Source organism: Ixodes scapularis, unplaced genomic scaffold, assembly GCF_016920785.2.
Source record: "Ixodes scapularis isolate PalLabHiFi unplaced genomic scaffold, ASM1692078v2 PGA_scaffold4__175_contigs__length_147842914, whole genome shotgun sequence".
Classification (NCBI taxonomy): domain Eukaryota; kingdom Metazoa; phylum Arthropoda; class Arachnida; order Ixodida; family Ixodidae; genus Ixodes; species Ixodes scapularis.
Genome location: NW_024609879.1, coordinates 95,354,389 through 95,371,239, shown reverse-complemented (window position 1 = coordinate 95,371,239; position 16,851 = coordinate 95,354,389). Strand labels below are relative to the sequence as shown.

Here is a 16,851-nt window from a genome sequence, read left to right as displayed (position 1 = left end):
AGGAGCCGTCCCAAACCCACTAGCACCGATTCGCAGAAAGTACAAAATATACGTCCTACTTACGGCTATGTATTGGCTGTTCAGACAGCGGGACAGTCCGAAGAGGCGAGTCGGGCGAGCGCCAAGAGAATGAGGGCCGCGCAGAAAGACAACGCGCTTCACGCAGTGGGAGGCAGCGCGGCTCGGCACGTCAGAACATGTCTGAACTTGTCCGTACGGGAGTTAACACGCTGGGTCAGCTCGCATTCTTGACTCACGACGTGTGACGCTGGAAGGTGTCGTACTGTCAACGTAGTTGACTCAGTTCCTGGTTAAACTTTCGATCCTGGAACGCTTCAATTAACTTGAAGCGGACGAGCTCGTTCCTGTTATTACACGATGCGGGTAGTAGGGTTCAGCTTCCAGCACGCCGCGGCGCCTTTTTTTGATCAGCTACTTTAGCCGTAGTTTGGGGCGTTTGGTCCTTGCGGGCGTGCGTTCGCCAAATAGAGACGTTCGAGCAAATTTGCTTACCTCCTTGCGCTTTGTTCAAGTTGGATTCGAACGAGCGCTTGAGAGTGGGCCTGGAAATAAAAAGTTGCTTTCACGTAGATCGTTGTTTTCGAAATTAGATAAAGGCGGGATTTGGCGAACCTCGTTCCTTAGCGAATCTTGAGTGCTCACGCAGTTCGCGCGTTCGCGTCTGGGATGTAATACTATTATTATGATTATTATTTACTCAATAAATTAACTCAAAAGTATTTTGTGATGAAAGGTTTTTCTTTTTTCAGACTTCTTTAAAAATCGTTTCAAACAACTTTTGTTTTAAAAATAGATACCAACGGAAAATGTTTTATGAATAATCATTTTCTTGATTTCGCTAGATTCGTCAATCGAGGTTATGTTTTTTTCTTTCTTTGGGAATGAGCTGCGGACGGTGACTGAAGATTTGTCAGCATCGGTAATTAAGATAAACCTTACGTATAACTGTGAGAAACTTACCTGACTGACCTCAGAGTCAAGTGCATGAAATAAGAAAGAAAATACATCTTCCGAAACTAGATTGTCGGATTCGCAATTCTAGTTTCGCAGCTGTTTCGGGAATGGCTCGCTGATGCCTTCTACTTCTGCATGTCGTTAAAAATGTATGTTACTACTCTCCTTGCTATTAAAAAGAACGGTTATTTTTAGTTTAAATACACATTTCAGCATTGAAAAGGCTGAAAACAAGAAACTTGGAGTTGGCCAGAGTACACAAAATTCTGAAGTCGATCCACTCCCGAAAGAAACTTAAATTCAAAGAACCAATCAAATCGTTCACCTCTTTCATGTGAGCTGCTTCCACCAATCAAAATGCTATTCAAACTATTGGGCGTGAACCCACCATTAAAAGTTTTGCCGGTTTTTCAGGCTCCGTGCCACGCCACGCAACGGCGGACGGAACCATAGAAACGGTCGGTTGGGTCACGCGTGCCGGGAAGGAGGAAGGCAGATTATCGTGTGCACCCCCTTATAAAAATCGCAGGCGAGAACGCGGCACTGGCATGAGCGGCGAGAGCAACAAACGCAGCAAGATGTCTTCGTCTCTGGATCAGCTCAAAGAAATCACCACCGTGGTCGCGGATACAGGGGACTTCGAAGGTGCGTCGATTGGTCTTACTCGCGTCATTAAATGTCCCCCCCTCCTCATCACACGTGCCTTCCGCGTTTGCATAATAGCACCGAATGGCCATTCCCCTGTCCTACATCATCCAGACTCAATCGAGGACGATTTTATCATTAGAGCGAGCGCGGAAGTTAGTCTAAATGGGCGTGGACCATGTGCACTTTTCGGTAATACTGCCATTTCATCAAAAGACAAAAAAAAAAAAAAAGAAGAAATAGAGCGTGCATGTTGTTTTCCCTTATCCCCGTACATTAAAGAAAAAAAGAGAAACTGCGAAAGATTCGCCGGCGTGTGTTGCGGGGTTTCTCTGGGGAATGCTGCTGCCGTTGCAGACGAGGATAGTCTTATTTTTATCTGGCCTTAGCCTTTCCTTCTTCCAACCACGACCGGTTCAAACTGACACTTTCAAAACGGAGTATTGCCATAAGGTAGTGCCCATTCTGCCGGCAGCCGGGAGCATAATCTCGGGAAAATCCTACCAGCAGTCGCCTCCCACTGGCGGTGGCAATCATTTCATCGAACGGCGTTTCATCGACAGCTCAGATAAGCTTTTTTTCTGCAGTGAGCCGCCCCAGACTGTCCCCAAAACGTTAGTGTCGACGAAACGTGTCATGAAACGCGTTTCCACCAAATGCCGGGAGGATGGTATTCTACCGGCAGTTGTCACATGATTTCTTCCGGCTGCCGGGAGAAAAACCGCCACATCTCGGGAGAGTTTTGAAGACGTTCCTGGTTAACTCTAATTAAAGAGTATGTATTATTGGAAGAGTAAAGCTATACGCACTCCGGAGTGCGCTTCGGACGGAAATGACTATACGCACTCCGCTTTTCTCGTATAAAAAGAGTGGACACAACGAGTTTCCTAAGCGGTGCCATGGCGTAGTGGGTCGGGTGTCCGCTTCATACGCAAGTGGACGCGGGTTCGATCCGCGGTGGGCCTACTTTTTGTTTTCTCTTTTTCTCAAACATTTTGTTTTGTTGAGGCATTTGGCGATATTTACGACATTTCCTTTTTTGCAGTGAACAGTAAAAAAAAAAAAATCGAATGTTGTCCAGAAACTTTGCAGAACTAAATGGTATCGGACTCCCTTTCCGGAGGTGCGATCGGGGACAGCGGGGCTTGGATTGCCGGCTGGACGCCGCGAAGCGGCGTGTACTGGTTACGCTTAGTAATTAGCAGCCGATACTGTCGCCGCGAAGCGGCGTGAACGCAGGCGGGGGGCTGTGTTAACGAGCGCCCCAGTGATTCACGCGCCGTTCGAAAAGGGTGGCCCGAGCGGCATGATCTCTCGGAGGAGTGCGTATAGCCATTTCCGCGCGAAGCGCACTCCGGAGTGCGTATAGCTTTACTCTTATTGGAATTGGATCTGGAATCAGTTTTCTCGTAAATTCGAATTTCATTTGAGTGCAGCAGTTTGAAAATATTCTTTTACATGTCCTTCAAGGCCGGAAACAATCTGCAAACAGATAAGTCTGTCTGGGATCTAATCTTTCCTGCTGTCTTGGTGCACTTGCAAGCTTGTCACCATCAAGTGCACAACAAAATGCCAGAGGTCTTGGGACCCATTGGCATTTTGTTGTGCACTTGCAAGCTTGTCACCGAAATAGTTTGGTTAGAGGTGTTTTTGTATGATAGAAGCATTTCTTCACTGTAGCTTGACAGGAACCAAGGCAGAACAATTTCTCTATATGTAGTTGACACACCGAACCTGAGAGCTCAGACTATTTTTTGAATGGTTGGGCAGTATGCAGGGACTCCTGCTTTTGGTACAACTTGCGAGAGGTAATCTCGGGCATTCCCCAAGGCAGTGTATTGGCCCCAACCTTTTTTAATATCTTTATTGATGATGTGACTTGTTCTCTTAACTCGACGCCATTTCTATACGCCGACAATCTAACACTTCTGCCCATCAGGGGCATAAGCCCTTACAAACGACTACAGGAGGACCTTTGCAAGGTTCAAGAATGTTCTGCGACAAACCGACTGCCCCTCAACACGGCAAAGTGCTCCGTAATGCTGGTCACCATCACCCGACAGCTTCTGCACCCTCCAGACTTGACTATCAGCGACGTCCCAATCGCAAGGATGCAGTGAACGAAGCTTTTGGCAATCGCGCTAGATCCACATCTTCATTTCTCCTGTCGCATTAGCGAGGTGCTTTCTAAGGCACGATGCACGCTGGGCTTCGTGCAACGTGTATCAAGGACTGGCCCGAAGGCACTGCAAAGTTTGTACACTTTGCTGGTGCTTCTGCAGCTTGAGTACTGCTCGTCTGTATGGAGCCCCAGGCAGATTGCTACGATTGCTTCTTTGGAAAGCGTACAACGGCGAGCTGCCTACGCTATCTTGTGCCTCCAGTCGCCGTCGCAGCCCCCACGATACAGAGATATGGAGACCTCCGAACTTCTCAGAGGTGTGGGGTGGAACCGCGTGTCTTTCCGTAGACGGGGTGGCCTCACTTCGCCTCCTAGCCTGCTGCTTACCGACCCTCTCGCACCCCTCCTGGACTATGTTAGATAGAATTGCTCTGGCGGATTACAACCATTCCTTGGACAAACAGAGCGTCGCAAAAGTATGCTCCTCCCTAGAGCTCAGAGCTCTGGCGATCCCTCCCAAGCGAAGTTACGCAAGGGCCATTTGAAGAAAAAGGGCACATAAAGAAATTCTGCAAGTGTGCAGGCCTCCAGCTAAAATAACTATGACAAGACATTCGGACCTTAATCCACTACACACTGTGTGATTTACTATTTATTTTATTTATCTTAGTAATATGGGTTTTTATAAACCGAATAAAACATTAATATTATTAAACAGCTAGCATCAAATTTATTCCATTATTCATTTTTCACATTATTTGCACAATACAAACAATCTTAAAAACTTCACTCCATTTTTTATTACAACCTAATTGGCCCTTATACTACATTTACTACAGGTCAGCCTGAAAGAAGGATGATTATGTGGATGCACAGATTTAAGGCTGATTGTTCAGATTAATCTATGCTTTTTCTGTCGCCGAATTTGCAAAAAAACTGCCTAATGTGAGCAGCTCCATATGATCGCTGCTATGTAATTTGGAAAAATGCAGTATTTTTGCGAGCTTCAGTATTTTAAACAATGTGTAAAAGGTGGACAGTGCAATGGTAATGCTGTGTACAGGCCTTCTGCCATGACCCGCCTAGATATGTAGGTTTTTTTAAAAATGGTCATACTGACGTAAAGTTTGTAGCTTTTACCTTAAGGATGGAATAGATGCTGGTGGCTATGCTGTTTGTATTGGACACCGCCTAGTCTACAACCACTACGACAACAATGTAGCTTTCAATCCTTCCGTGTTTGCGCCAACACCAGCTCTGAGCAGCCAGTGTTCCGGGTAACGCGACAAAAAGGCTGTCGTCTGGACAGTGTTCGAAAGTGCAAAGATAGAAATTGGTATGTTTGGAGTGCAGCAAATGCTGCAGGCTGTTCCACGATTGTAGTGTCAAATATATGTATGAAGGTCTTTCTTTTACGGCTAAGATGTTGTCGCTGTAAGTTAGCTGCTGCGCAGCAGGCTTTTTTTTCGCGGCATCCGAGTACATATGTTTTGCATTAATCTGGATCGAAACCGGTGGTTGTTTCAGTGATGAAGCAGTACAAGCCCACGGATGCCACAACCAACCCATCCCTCATCTTGGCGGCGTCCAAATTGCCACAGTATTCACACTTGGTTGACGAAGCGGTTCAGTATGGCAAGAAAACCGGAAAGTGAGTGGATTGGCAGCAATAGCCAATGGATGGCTACTGTTGTGCCGCTATTTGATCAACGTGAAGCCCGTGTTGAATCGCTATTGGTTTACGGTTGTGATTCTGACATAATGCATGCCCATATCTTGCTGAAATGAAACATTTGCCACTGTGGGACAGCCGTTTAATTATTTTTCTGTCCCACGAGCTGCATTTAATGTATTTTCAACAATTAACTGGTGTGTTTTTGTGATATGCTAGATACGTTTGGAGGGAGTATGTTTTGAATTTTCCCAGTTTGTAGAGAGCCCTGAAAGATGCTCAGTTGTGAACATCAGTTTGCTTGCCTGGTCTACTCTGCACCGTAACTCGGTAATCCCCCCCCCAATGACTTCGCTTTCTCCTTTGCTCAGTCCACTTTCCCTTTGGTGTTTTATTGATGTCATTTAAACTTTATTCCTACCTTAATTGCAATCTTTACACTGTGGTTGGGTTACCGGCAACATTAGACCAATCGGTCTACATTGTTCAGCTTACCCTCACATTGAACATTTTCGTTTTTGATCAGGTGTAAAATTGGAAGTCCTTCAAAGGCAAATTAAAATGAGAAATTCACTTTGGGTTGCCAAACGATTGAATTTATGTGCCTGATCCTGCCCGTAGTGGTCAATCGAGTCCTCTGAACAGTTTCTGCTCTACAAGTTCACTACCATTGCTAAAAAAAAAAAGGGGTGTTTAATTTGGCAATTTGAGTAGAACAATACACGAGTCTCCAACTATTGACTTGCCTTCATCGGAGATGTTCCAAAATTTGCAGGGGTTGGAGACCCATGTTTTTACATTTATCATTTCAGTGCCATTAGCTAGAAAGTAATAGTTTTCAAACTAGCACTCCACCAATAAGCACTTTTTTTTTTCTTTTTCAAACTTTTCTGCTTTTTGTGCCAAGCACAGTGATTGAGAGGGGTGTGGCCCGACGTGCAGGCTTGGTTTTTCCGCTTTTCTGCCGCAAGATCCTTGTCTGTTTCCTGCTTTCTTTTTTTACTTCCCTCCTCCCTTCATTTTCTTTGTTCCGTGCGACTCGGTACGACCTTGGGGGGTTTGGTTGACCTTGTGGGAGTCGCGGGCACGTTTCCTGGTCGAGACTGCTTGACCGTATTGCTTCACTTGTCCCCTTTTCTATTTGTTTTCTTCTGCATTCTGGCAGTAGTCGAGGTTTGACCGAAGAATGAGTCAGACTCCATTTATCTGATTGCCTCGTTCCCTTTGAAATGGTCCCGCAAAAGGGGCTACCGTATTGCCTGGAGAGTTGACCTATTTCGGAAACCTAAACCTTCTGGTTTTGTGTCGAGTGGATGATTAGATTTTGGATAAAGCTTTTCAAGACGGTTTCTTAAGATTTATTTGTTGCCTCCCAGAGATGCCTACACCTATCTTTGCGTGGCATAGCTACCCAACAATATAAACTGTAATGTTATTTTCTTCTGGGTTTCTTTTCTTTTCTTGATGTTACGTGAAAATTGTTTGAGGCACCTTAGTTCTTCCAAACTTACCGAGTCATAGACTATTGTGAAAATTTTAGTTTTCAAGCAAAATTGGCCCGTGCGGACTTGACTGGGCAACTATAGTAAGAAAAATATGGCATGTCGGTATTTATAGTCGTGTGATGGGCTTGGGAATAGAAAAAATTGTTTTGCCGCAAATAAGCACAAAGGGTAAAAAGAAAGAAAAAAGTTGGTACGTGTTTGTTGTCACCTGCCGTCTTAGTTTGATGCTATTTATTTTTGTTTTCTCGCAGGACACCCAAAGAGAAGTTGACCAATGCCATGGACAAGCTGGTGGTGCTCTTTGGCAGCGAGATCCTCAAAATCATCCCCGGCCGTGTGTCCACCGAGGTGGATGCCAGGTGAGCAAGCGGGGCAAATGCGCAGTAACTTTCTTCTGCAGAATATCAAACGCCACGCACGCGTCCGCAGTCCAGTGGTTCGGCATTTTTCACCCAGATAATAAGCGAATGAAAGGTGTACAAGGTCTTATCTATTGTGTAATCTTGTCCACAGAGGGAGAATGCCAGCCCCTTGGCCTCTGGCTGAGCAGGTTTGGCCTCCCTTTTGAAGCCCTTGGTTGTAGTGCCGGAACACGATTCTTGAACAAAGCTCGGGGCTTTTGTGCTCTGGGAACCCCTAGTGACTTTAACTGCGACTTTCTGGTGTATATCTGTGGGATGCCAGGGTATCTAAAAAATAAAAGCGTTACGGAGAGTAGGGCGCCGTGTGGACTGAATGCCTCGGCTTCCTCGCAGGCTGTCGTTCAACACAGAGGCGTCCATTGCCAAGGCCCTGCGTCTGATTGCGCTGTACAAGGAGGCCGGCGTCGACAAGAAGAGGATCCTCATCAAGCTGGCCTCCACCTGGGAAGGCATCCAGGCTGCAAAGTGAGTGGCCACTGTCGACGTCATCCGCTGCAAGGACTAAAGGTTCAAGTGGGTCGCTCTCGTTTGTGTTCCCGCCGCACAAGTTCAGCCTATGTTTCCTTCATGCCAGAAAACCTTTATCGTGAATCAATTGTGCCTTTGACAGCTTAGTGCTTTGCCACATCTTGCATACTAGAGTGCAGGGGTGTGTGTTGGCGCAGTTCTATGACCACATCGAAAGTTGTCAGATCAAGGGGTTGACCAGTAGCCTATTTAATTTTGAATTCACCGCTGGTTCATCTGTAGCTACTGTAGGTGTGCTGCAGCATGTAGCGCTGAAATCACTAATATAATGAAGCCACCAAACAATGGGTCACTACTGCTTCCAGCCTTCCTTCTCCATAATTTTCTTTTTCTTCTTAATAGCAGTAGCAGGACTAGTTCGGGCCATTTTTTGCAAGCCTGACTGAAACAATCCACGGAAAGATGGTTTTTTATATTTAATATTGACTGTGTTCAAACCCAGATGCTATTGTCTGACACGTACAGCTTTATTACTCTAGTAGCTACGAGCACAGGCTTATTGGTTTGAAGGGGGCTATACTGTTGGGCAAAGGCAAGCACAGCGGGACTTTCCGTAAACTTCCAGTTTGGATTCTGGCATTTGTAGACGATCGAATGGTATAGATGAACAATCATGGCTCTCTTTGGAGTTATCGGTATCTATCCGAATAGACACATTTTTCCTGCGTTTGTTCGTGCTTGGCATCTTTGTTGCCTTTCTCTACGATGCCATTGTATGGCGTGCTTGGGGCCAATTTTATTCATTTATTGGGAAATACCGTTGGCCCTGTCTCGAGACGGTCTTCTAGAGAGCAGCAGCACGTCACCACCGTAAAATGCCAGTAAGATCAGATGGACATCCACGCGTGTCCTGGGCTCAAATGACTGCCAAACTTTGGTGCCTGTTGTGGGGATACCGGAGTCTGGTCGTTCATGCACGTTGTGTGGCATGCTGCTGGGCCTCGGCTGAGAATTCCCGTCTCTGCCCCCAGGGTCTTGGAGTCCGAGCACGGGATCCACTGCAACATGACCTTGCTCTTCAACTTCACTCAGGTGAGGGGAGTGAACCCACTTCATCCAGTTCGGGAATCGGATATTGGCTCATGACAGAGTGCCTCAAAGGAGTATTGAAACAAAATGACATCACCTTGACCTTTCTACCTCTCGCTTCAAAGTCTGCCAGTGAGAAAGTCGATGCGTGCATGACGTCAATAGCAAGAGTTTCAACCATAATATTTATTTTTTTTCACTTGTTATATTTCTTTTGCATATTGCCATTTATTTTAGTGGATGCGTCAAAGTGAATGTGATATACGCCGTGCGACGTTGCTGGTAGATAAGATCATTTTTTGTCTCGTTTACTCTTAGTCTGCAAAGCGGCGTTCTCCTTTACCTCAGTCACTAATGAGGCTGCTGCCAAGATCTTTAAATGGATAAATATTCAAATATTGTCTCCAAGCCAATCATTTACCAAAAGGTCCAGTTACTTGCGATTTTGACACCTTTTGATGGCTGCCATCGGCACGTAGTGTCGGTTGCATTCGGACGTTAGGTGAAAGGAAGTTGGAGATGCATTCCTGGCAAGGTGGTGCTTCCCCGCATTACTGGCCTTCCCACGCAGGCGGTGGCCTGTGCGGAGGCCGGGGCCACGCTCATCTCCCCATTTGTGGGGCGCATTCTGGACTGGCACGTGGCCAACACGGCCATCAAGAGCTTCCAGCCCCTGGAGGACCCCGGGGTGCTCAGCGTGACCCGCATCTACAACTACTACAAGCGCTTCGGACACTCCACGGTGGTCATGGGGGCCTCCTTCCGCAACGTGGGACAGGTGCGGGCCCTGGCCGGATGCGACCTCCTCACCATCAGGTGCGTGTCACTCGCTCCGCTCGAGCTTTCCAATAAAACTTGAGCACTGGGGAGTGTGCCACGAGTCTAGTTAGGTGTGCGGCACCTGCTGGCATCTGCAGCACTATCCATTCCAAAACATGAATCGAGTCTCGCTTTGTACGTGCACTCTTTGACGCCTTTCGGTTAATAAGGCATAAAATCTGACGGAAATCTCAAAATCCCGAAATTTGGTCCATCTGTTCATTTCCCAATAAATCTAAAAGGGGAAATTTATGTCGCATGACCTATACACCACTTGTTTCCTCGCTAAATTTAGCGGTAAAATTTATGTTGTGTGGTCTCTCGTTGTGTGACCAGTAGACCTTTCTGGAAATATGTCGTGCTCCCGGCATCTGCTTTACGCTCTTATGACTGCTGACTGGGCAGGTTCGTGGTTCATGTTATTTAACCTTACAGTGAACCAAAAGAAAAACACTTACAGGCACACTAAAAAATAACACAATAAAAAAAAACTGCTTTACGCATTGTGATGCCCAGATGTATGGCCTGTTAAATTGTCCAAGAAGTGAAGACTAAATTGTTAATTTCTGACTTCAGAATGCAGAGAAGGCAGAAAGAAAGCAAAACGGAGTATGCGACACTAATCTTCTTTTCCGTTTGCCCAATTTTTTTTGTGTGTGCCGAGCTCCTAACGATAAGAAAGCATGAACCATGCCACTACCAGGATATGCAAAGCGTTTGAGCCGTCGAAGAGCATACATCCGAACAGCCCCACAATTCCCCTTGTTGCGAGGGTTCCTAAGATTTTCCGGAAAGGTCTATTCAGTTTTCTGCTAAATTGATACAATATAAGTTCTTCTTCACTCCTCCAAAACAACTGTTCACTATCCTCTAAAACAATTTTAAACGATTCTTCCTTAAATGTTGCATTTCATGGATTGTAGAACTTTGGAGATAAGGGGTTGCTTCCAATATTTCGCTTTGTCTTTTGTACGGACAAGTCGAGCACATGCAGCACATGTGCATATGTTCCCAGGATGCTCCTTGGTACTTCGGTTAGTCGGCGAAAGGTCTATTTGACAGACTTCTTGCACAGAAGGGTAAATGGGGTTATAGGTTGCACGTCAAAAGGTCTCCCAGTTAGTCTAAATGAATCTGTTAGGTGCACACACCTTCGTTCTAGTGCCCCTGGATAACTAGCTGCTGGATTCAGTCGTGGATGGACGGCACACAGCTAGAGAGTGCAGACACTCCAATGACTCCGAAAAATCTTCGAGTCATTGCATTCTTAAACGCCGTCAAAAGTTGGCAGTCTGATATTGTTCTTATTTCCGTCGATGAAAGTGAAATTAATTCGAATAAAGACATGGCAGTGAACGTTCGGCCAATCGCGAACGCCAACCACAGCGCTGCTTTTGATGGCACAAATCGGCAGTAGTGAGGATCTTTATAGCAGGGTGTGAAAATGGTAACTTGAGGGTGTGGATTGACAGTGCTTCTAGTTGGGGAGATGCGCTTTAGGCCACCGGGCCATGCACTATTTTTTTTTTTAACTGTTAGCCGTGTCCTGGTAAGAGCCCCGCTGAGAATTGCTCTGTGGCTGCCATATTTATTTGTTGGACATGTCCTTTATCCACGAGATATGTTGTGCACAAGCCTATGTTCGCTAGATGTCTTTCCTAGACTTTTTCTGGCAACGTTCAAGCAACTTCACACTGTTTTGTGGATGATCTGAAGACAGTTTTTGCTAAAGCAGAATTTGGGAGAAGTGAACTGTATCGTTGGCCTTCCTCTTTTCACTAAAAGCATACTTCTAACTTGTGTGCTATATTTTCGTTTGAGTGCACTATGTTTGTAACCGAGGATTTTCTTCTTTCGCAGCCCGGCTCTCCTGTCCGAGTTGGCCATCTCTATAGAACCTATTGTGCAGTACCTGTCGGAAGACAAAGGTATGTTCTCTGCCTTTCAGTGTATTGCTTTCGTTTATTCGACTCCTGGGACAGGCATGCATTATTTTGCCATTTCTTTTTATTTCCAATACCCCCAGGGTAGTGCATTGAAAAGGAGTGCGAGCTTAAAGAAACAATTACAAAGTGTACACATGTATTTGACGCATCTTTAAATGTAAACCATTTTGTTTAACTAAAAAGCGAAACCCTATCACCAACACGTACCAGGTTAATGACATTCCCATCAATTTGTCCCTACAAGTAAAATATTTACTAGGCATTTACACTTCATCACAGCAGAAAAATTGGCCCTTTTTCAAACGGCAGCGAAATATCTAAATATTTTTTTTTCATGTACAGTGCTAATCACACTTGGTCTATAACGCGCGAGCGTGTGGCTTTCTCCGGGGAGCGCTAGACTGGTGGCATTGGCGGAAACTAAGCTAGTCACGTGGCGCAACATGGAACGGCCCGCTCGAAGGGGTGTCGTCCTGCCCACTCTCAGCTGGCGGCGAACGCGGAAGGCTGCTCGCACGCTTTTTGCAAACATCATTGCTCGAACAATACGCAAACTAAAGTATGAAGGCGTATCAACAATATCGTCATCAAAAAACAAGAATGTGTCATAAAGCACTTCACTTTTATTGCTTATCAAGCTGATAGAGTGGGCAGGACACCCCTCGAGCGGGCCGTTCCATGTTGCGCCACGTGACTGGCTTAGTTTCCGCGAATGCCACCAGCCTAGCACTCCCCGGAGAAGGCCGCATGCTCACGTGTTGTGGACAAGTGTGATTAGCACTGTACAGTCGCCGATTGATTTTTCGGACTCGAAGGGGACCCCGAAATTGTCAAAATAATCAAGTGGTCCCGAAAATTGATTTCAGCCCAAATATTAATTTTCCCCGCATATTCCGCTGCGTATTGGCCACTTCCCACTTGCTTGATGTCAATTTTAAGTTCTCTTGCAACTTCCGATGTATATTGTTCACTTTTCACTTGTTTGTTTATCTGTTATCACAGTGCTGCACTTTGTTGGCACAAACTGCAAAGTTGAAGTTGGCGCCATTTGGCACTATTTGTAAATGTTTAATCCACCAAGGTCGATTCAATGCTAAGCCTATTGGCAAAAAGCTTTGGGCTCGAAGACCACAAGGACGGCAGACGACTGCTCTTTTCGCGGTCGCACTCGAAAAACACTGACCACGAGAAGAATTGGAAGAGCCATCGCTTACAAAAATTATCAACGAGTTTTTATTGAGTTTCTTATCCACAGTCAAGCCCGGTTATATCGCACCCGGGTATTTCAAATTATTTTTTTATATCGAACAGTCCAAACATCCCTTTGAAAATCTCATGTAATAGTATAGGAGCGTTGTTTTTCTGTATCGAACTTCCATGGCGGGGAAACTCAATATAGTAAACAAAGCACAGCCGCCGGTCGCAGGCCAGCACACGTGCACGGGGATGCACAGCAAAAAAGCAATTGCAAAAAAAAGAAAAAGAAAAGACTTAAAAAAAAGTGGGGGATGGCAATAGTAAGGGGAAGGGCACCTGCGCTTGTAGGGAGGGTAGGGAGTGCCCGCTGTTGGAACAGAAGCGCGCGCTCTTTCCCCGAACACCCCCGACTACTTGGCCCCAAAATAAAATAAGCAAAAAAAAAAAAAAAAGTTTTCGTCAAGTTGAGTGTGTTGACAACGGTTGAGCAATCACACTTTGAACGCCTTATCATTGTTTACCTTTTTCTTTTGCCGTTTTTGCTTTGCCCGTTTTTTTTTTTTTTTTTTTGTCTGTCTTTTTTGTTGGTTGAATTTAGTGAGGTTTCTTTTTGTTGCTTGCTTAACTTTATTCTATGGAACGAGTTTCTTTTGTACACGGCTCGCTTTTTAAGTTCTTTTGTCTGTTTTTTTTTAATTGTTTTTCTGTTTTGTTGCGATGTGCGGTGGTTGTGGCCCCGCGTAAACAATCGCAACTCCCTCGCGTAAACGCTGCGGTGTTTGCGATCTTCCACAACTAAGCTCTGCTGTACTTAGCGGCTCTTAGAGTTTCTTTTTGGTAAGGGACCATTCGTTGTGGCCTTCGGTATTAGCAGAGACGTGCCGAAATTTCAACTGGAGCTTCAGTGAACATATTCTTGTATATTAAATTACCGATATATCAAACTATTTTACGTTCTCCTTTCAATTCGATCCGGGTTCGACCGTATTCTATAAGAAGACTGTATTCTCGAAGAATACATTAGAAACTATTGAAACTCGATAGTTTTTGTAAGGGGTAAGAATGGGCAGACGGCAGCAATGTTGGCAATAGCGGAACCGGGAAAACCTGACTATCACCTTAACCCAGCTTATTTATTGTGTAGTATGTGGTATAGAGGCTACAGGGCAAAATCAAAACAACCAAAATGGCAATGACTAAGCCTGCGGCGCTATCGCGGCGGCTGTTTTGTGGCCGTAAACTGAGGAAATCGCGTCCGAAAAATTGGTCGGCAACTGTACTGGAATCGGCTACCTGAAAAGCTACAGTCGGTGACAGGCCAAGAACGAAGTGGAAGCTCCTCCCACCTCTTTCCACTTTAGTAGAGCGAACTCTGGAGAGGAGGCGACCTTCTCTCCGCCGTTCGCTGCGCTAAAGTGGAAAGGGGTGGGAGGAGCTTCCACTTCGTTCTTCACCTGTCATTGACTATAGTCTCTAAAGACAATCTCAGTTTTATTATGCATTGTCAAATTAGTAATATTTGCTCTTTCTACAAACTACCACTCCTTTATAATATTTACAAGGGGGGTTTATATTTTCATCACATATATTTTACTCTGGTTCGGGTATGATTTTTTTTTTTTTTTCTATTAGTTGCGAGTCTTCTCTGCAGGCAAAACACCTTTTTCCCGAATATTAAAAAAAACAAAAAAAAGTGTTCTTGGAATTTATTCGATTTTTTATTTGCCCCTCCTCCACTATAATGCCCTCACAGGTGCTGTGGGGTAATTTGAATAAATGAATAAATAAATAAATATCGGCGATCTTAGCAATGGTTTTGTCAATGTGGCAGCGTTTTGGTATAAAAAAAAACTTCAAACAATATTTCTTCTTGGTTTTTAGTGCAAATGTTTTATGTTCATAAGCTACTGTAAAACCCTTTATTTTCGCGGCCCCTATTTTTCGCGAATCGGTCACAGATGACATAATCGCGACCACTAAATTTCGCTAATTCCAGACGCCTGCATTAAAAATCTTAAGGACCGAAATTTTCGCGCGCCCTTAAATTTCGCGAATTCTTCAATTCGCGAAAATTGAGGGCTCGCGAACATTAAGGGTTTTACAGTATTCAGCAGGAATTGGTTTGCTTACACATGCTGGACTTCGCAAAAAAAGTGCCTTTGTGCATTCCTCTTCGAGTCTCCATTTTCTCAGCTGAACTGGATGGCTCTGCCCCTCAATAAACCATGCAAGGAGATGATTATCTCTTGGCTAATCTGCTTTGTCATGCTTGCCAGAAGCTATACAAATAAGAATACCTACACTACTACAAAGATACCATACTTTTGGAGTAGTGTGTCCCCAACCTCCCTTTTCTTTTTTCCACAGCCAAAAAATTGGACTTGGAAAAAGTGGAGGTGAACGAAGCCATCTTCCGCTGGGAGCTGAACGAAGACCAGATGGCGACGGACAAGTTGTCCGACGGCATCCGCAAGTTTGCGGCAGATGCAGTGAAGCTTGAAAACATCCTCAAAGAGAAGCTCCAGTGAGGTACATTGTGTTGCCCCACAACGGTTTTGGGAGGGGGGTGAAGAATTGTTCAAATTATTTTATAAAGAGACGCACCGCTCGCGATGCAACGTGCGTCGCGGCGTCGGCCTAATGTCCTATTCTCCGCAATAAATTGCTCGTTTTGTTACGGCATATTGTTTGTCTTGCGCGTTGACTGTTTAGAGTCACGTGCCCGAAAATTAGCATTTAAGCTTTGGCTCGCTGTCTTGCTGAGACAGTGTGCTTGTTTTACTTTTTTATTTTATTTCGATAACTTTAGGGAACACGTCGCAGTGGGGAAAAAAGCAGAAGTGCAGCAAATGATGCAATTTTTGTTAAAGGAAGTAACCTGATGAATTATATATAACCAGTGGCATTTTAAATTAACCTCGGTCAAGAGAGGTGGCTCCACTCCGATGTTCTGGGTAGGAGAGTATCTAAGCCGAGGTTTGGCAGCAAGACCAATTTAAACTGGCGAGAAATTTATGAGGGGCTTAAAAAGTTTGTTCGGTGAAAGGGCAAATCTGGTCGAAAACGAAACCAAAATAATTTACTGGTATCGCTTTAGTGGCACGAAATATTAGGTCAAAGTGAAGATGCATACTCCACTAGGCCAGATTTTAAAGATGCGACCAGCTGCTCTTTAGCGGGTTAGCTTTAGTCGAGGAACACTGGCGCAGCAGCCTTGTGACGTCGCGTGGCGGTGGAGCTAGAGTTGATTGGTTGTACCTTAGTTGTACTGCAGCACCCTTGTGACATCATGAATGGATGTTAATGGCTATACTCTTTGTAATGGGTGGTAGCTTGCGCCACCTAGCCCAAGTATAAAAAGACAAACATATGATTCCTTCCGCCCTTCAAAGCCAATTTTCTCCCTCTATCACTAGGCAGTGTGGGATATCACCAGGATGACCTTTGGGGGATCTGGCAAAAAACGAAAAACATTACCCCTTGTCTCTTCTTCCTGGCAAGGGAGTCGCCGATAGACCCTTTGCAAAAATCCCAAAAGCCCGAGCGTGATGCATGGGAGTACTCAGTACACCCCTCCCATCGTCTTCCCTCCTGCTACCATGTGGCATATGCAAGCAGGCTCAGGTTACCATAGCAACAACGTTCGAGCACCTCAGAGCCCAGTAGCAGAGTCGGATCGTCGAACGAGCGAAAAGCGCACGGGGGAGGGTCTGCCCCTTCTTTCATCACTCTCTTTTGTACCGCATTGCCTCTGTCTGCTGTGCCAACGCTTTATCGAACCTAGTCGCACTCTGCCATGGTCGCAATGCAAAATAAGTGGATTCTGCGACACTGCACGACGTCAAGGAAAAGTTAAGACCAATAACCTATTCGAATCGCCTTTCGCGACGGGTTTACGCTGCTCTAGATACGGTACGCCGCCTACGATATTATGGCAGATGGGCGGGATGGCAGATGGCTGCGACAGCTGCTGGCGACCAGCTGTTGCGAC

General features: G+C 45.4%; 2 protein-coding genes across 7 annotated transcripts in view; one reads left to right on the top strand and one right to left on the bottom strand.

The window, feature by feature from the left end:
* LOC8043426 (E3 ubiquitin-protein ligase Mdm2) overlaps positions 1-981 on the bottom strand; it is a 39,609-nt gene extending 38,628 nt beyond the window's left edge. For 2 of the 6 annotated variants that reach the window (XM_040500878.2, XM_042293222.1), the window contains exon 1: positions 514-981. The gene's annotated coding sequence lies outside the window, so the exon portion shown is untranslated. Of the gene's footprint in view, positions 1-63 lie in introns of all 6 variants that reach the window. The other 4 variants (XM_040500882.2, XM_042293223.1, XM_029981517.4 and 1 more) reach the window with 3 other exon arrangements.
* Positions 982-1,346: 365 nt separating this feature from the next.
* On the top strand, positions 1,347-15,537 carry LOC8043425 (transaldolase). Its single transcript, XM_029981521.4, has 8 exons — positions 1,347-1,620; positions 5,270-5,393; positions 7,171-7,278; positions 7,675-7,806; positions 8,841-8,901; positions 9,470-9,714; positions 11,578-11,645; positions 15,228-15,537. The coding sequence occupies exons 1-8, from the start codon at positions 1,524-1,526 to the stop codon at positions 15,386-15,388; spliced, it is 996 nt and encodes a 331-aa protein (XP_029837381.1). The 5' UTR covers positions 1,347-1,523; the 3' UTR covers positions 15,389-15,537.
* Positions 15,538-16,851: the final 1,314 nt, after the last annotated feature.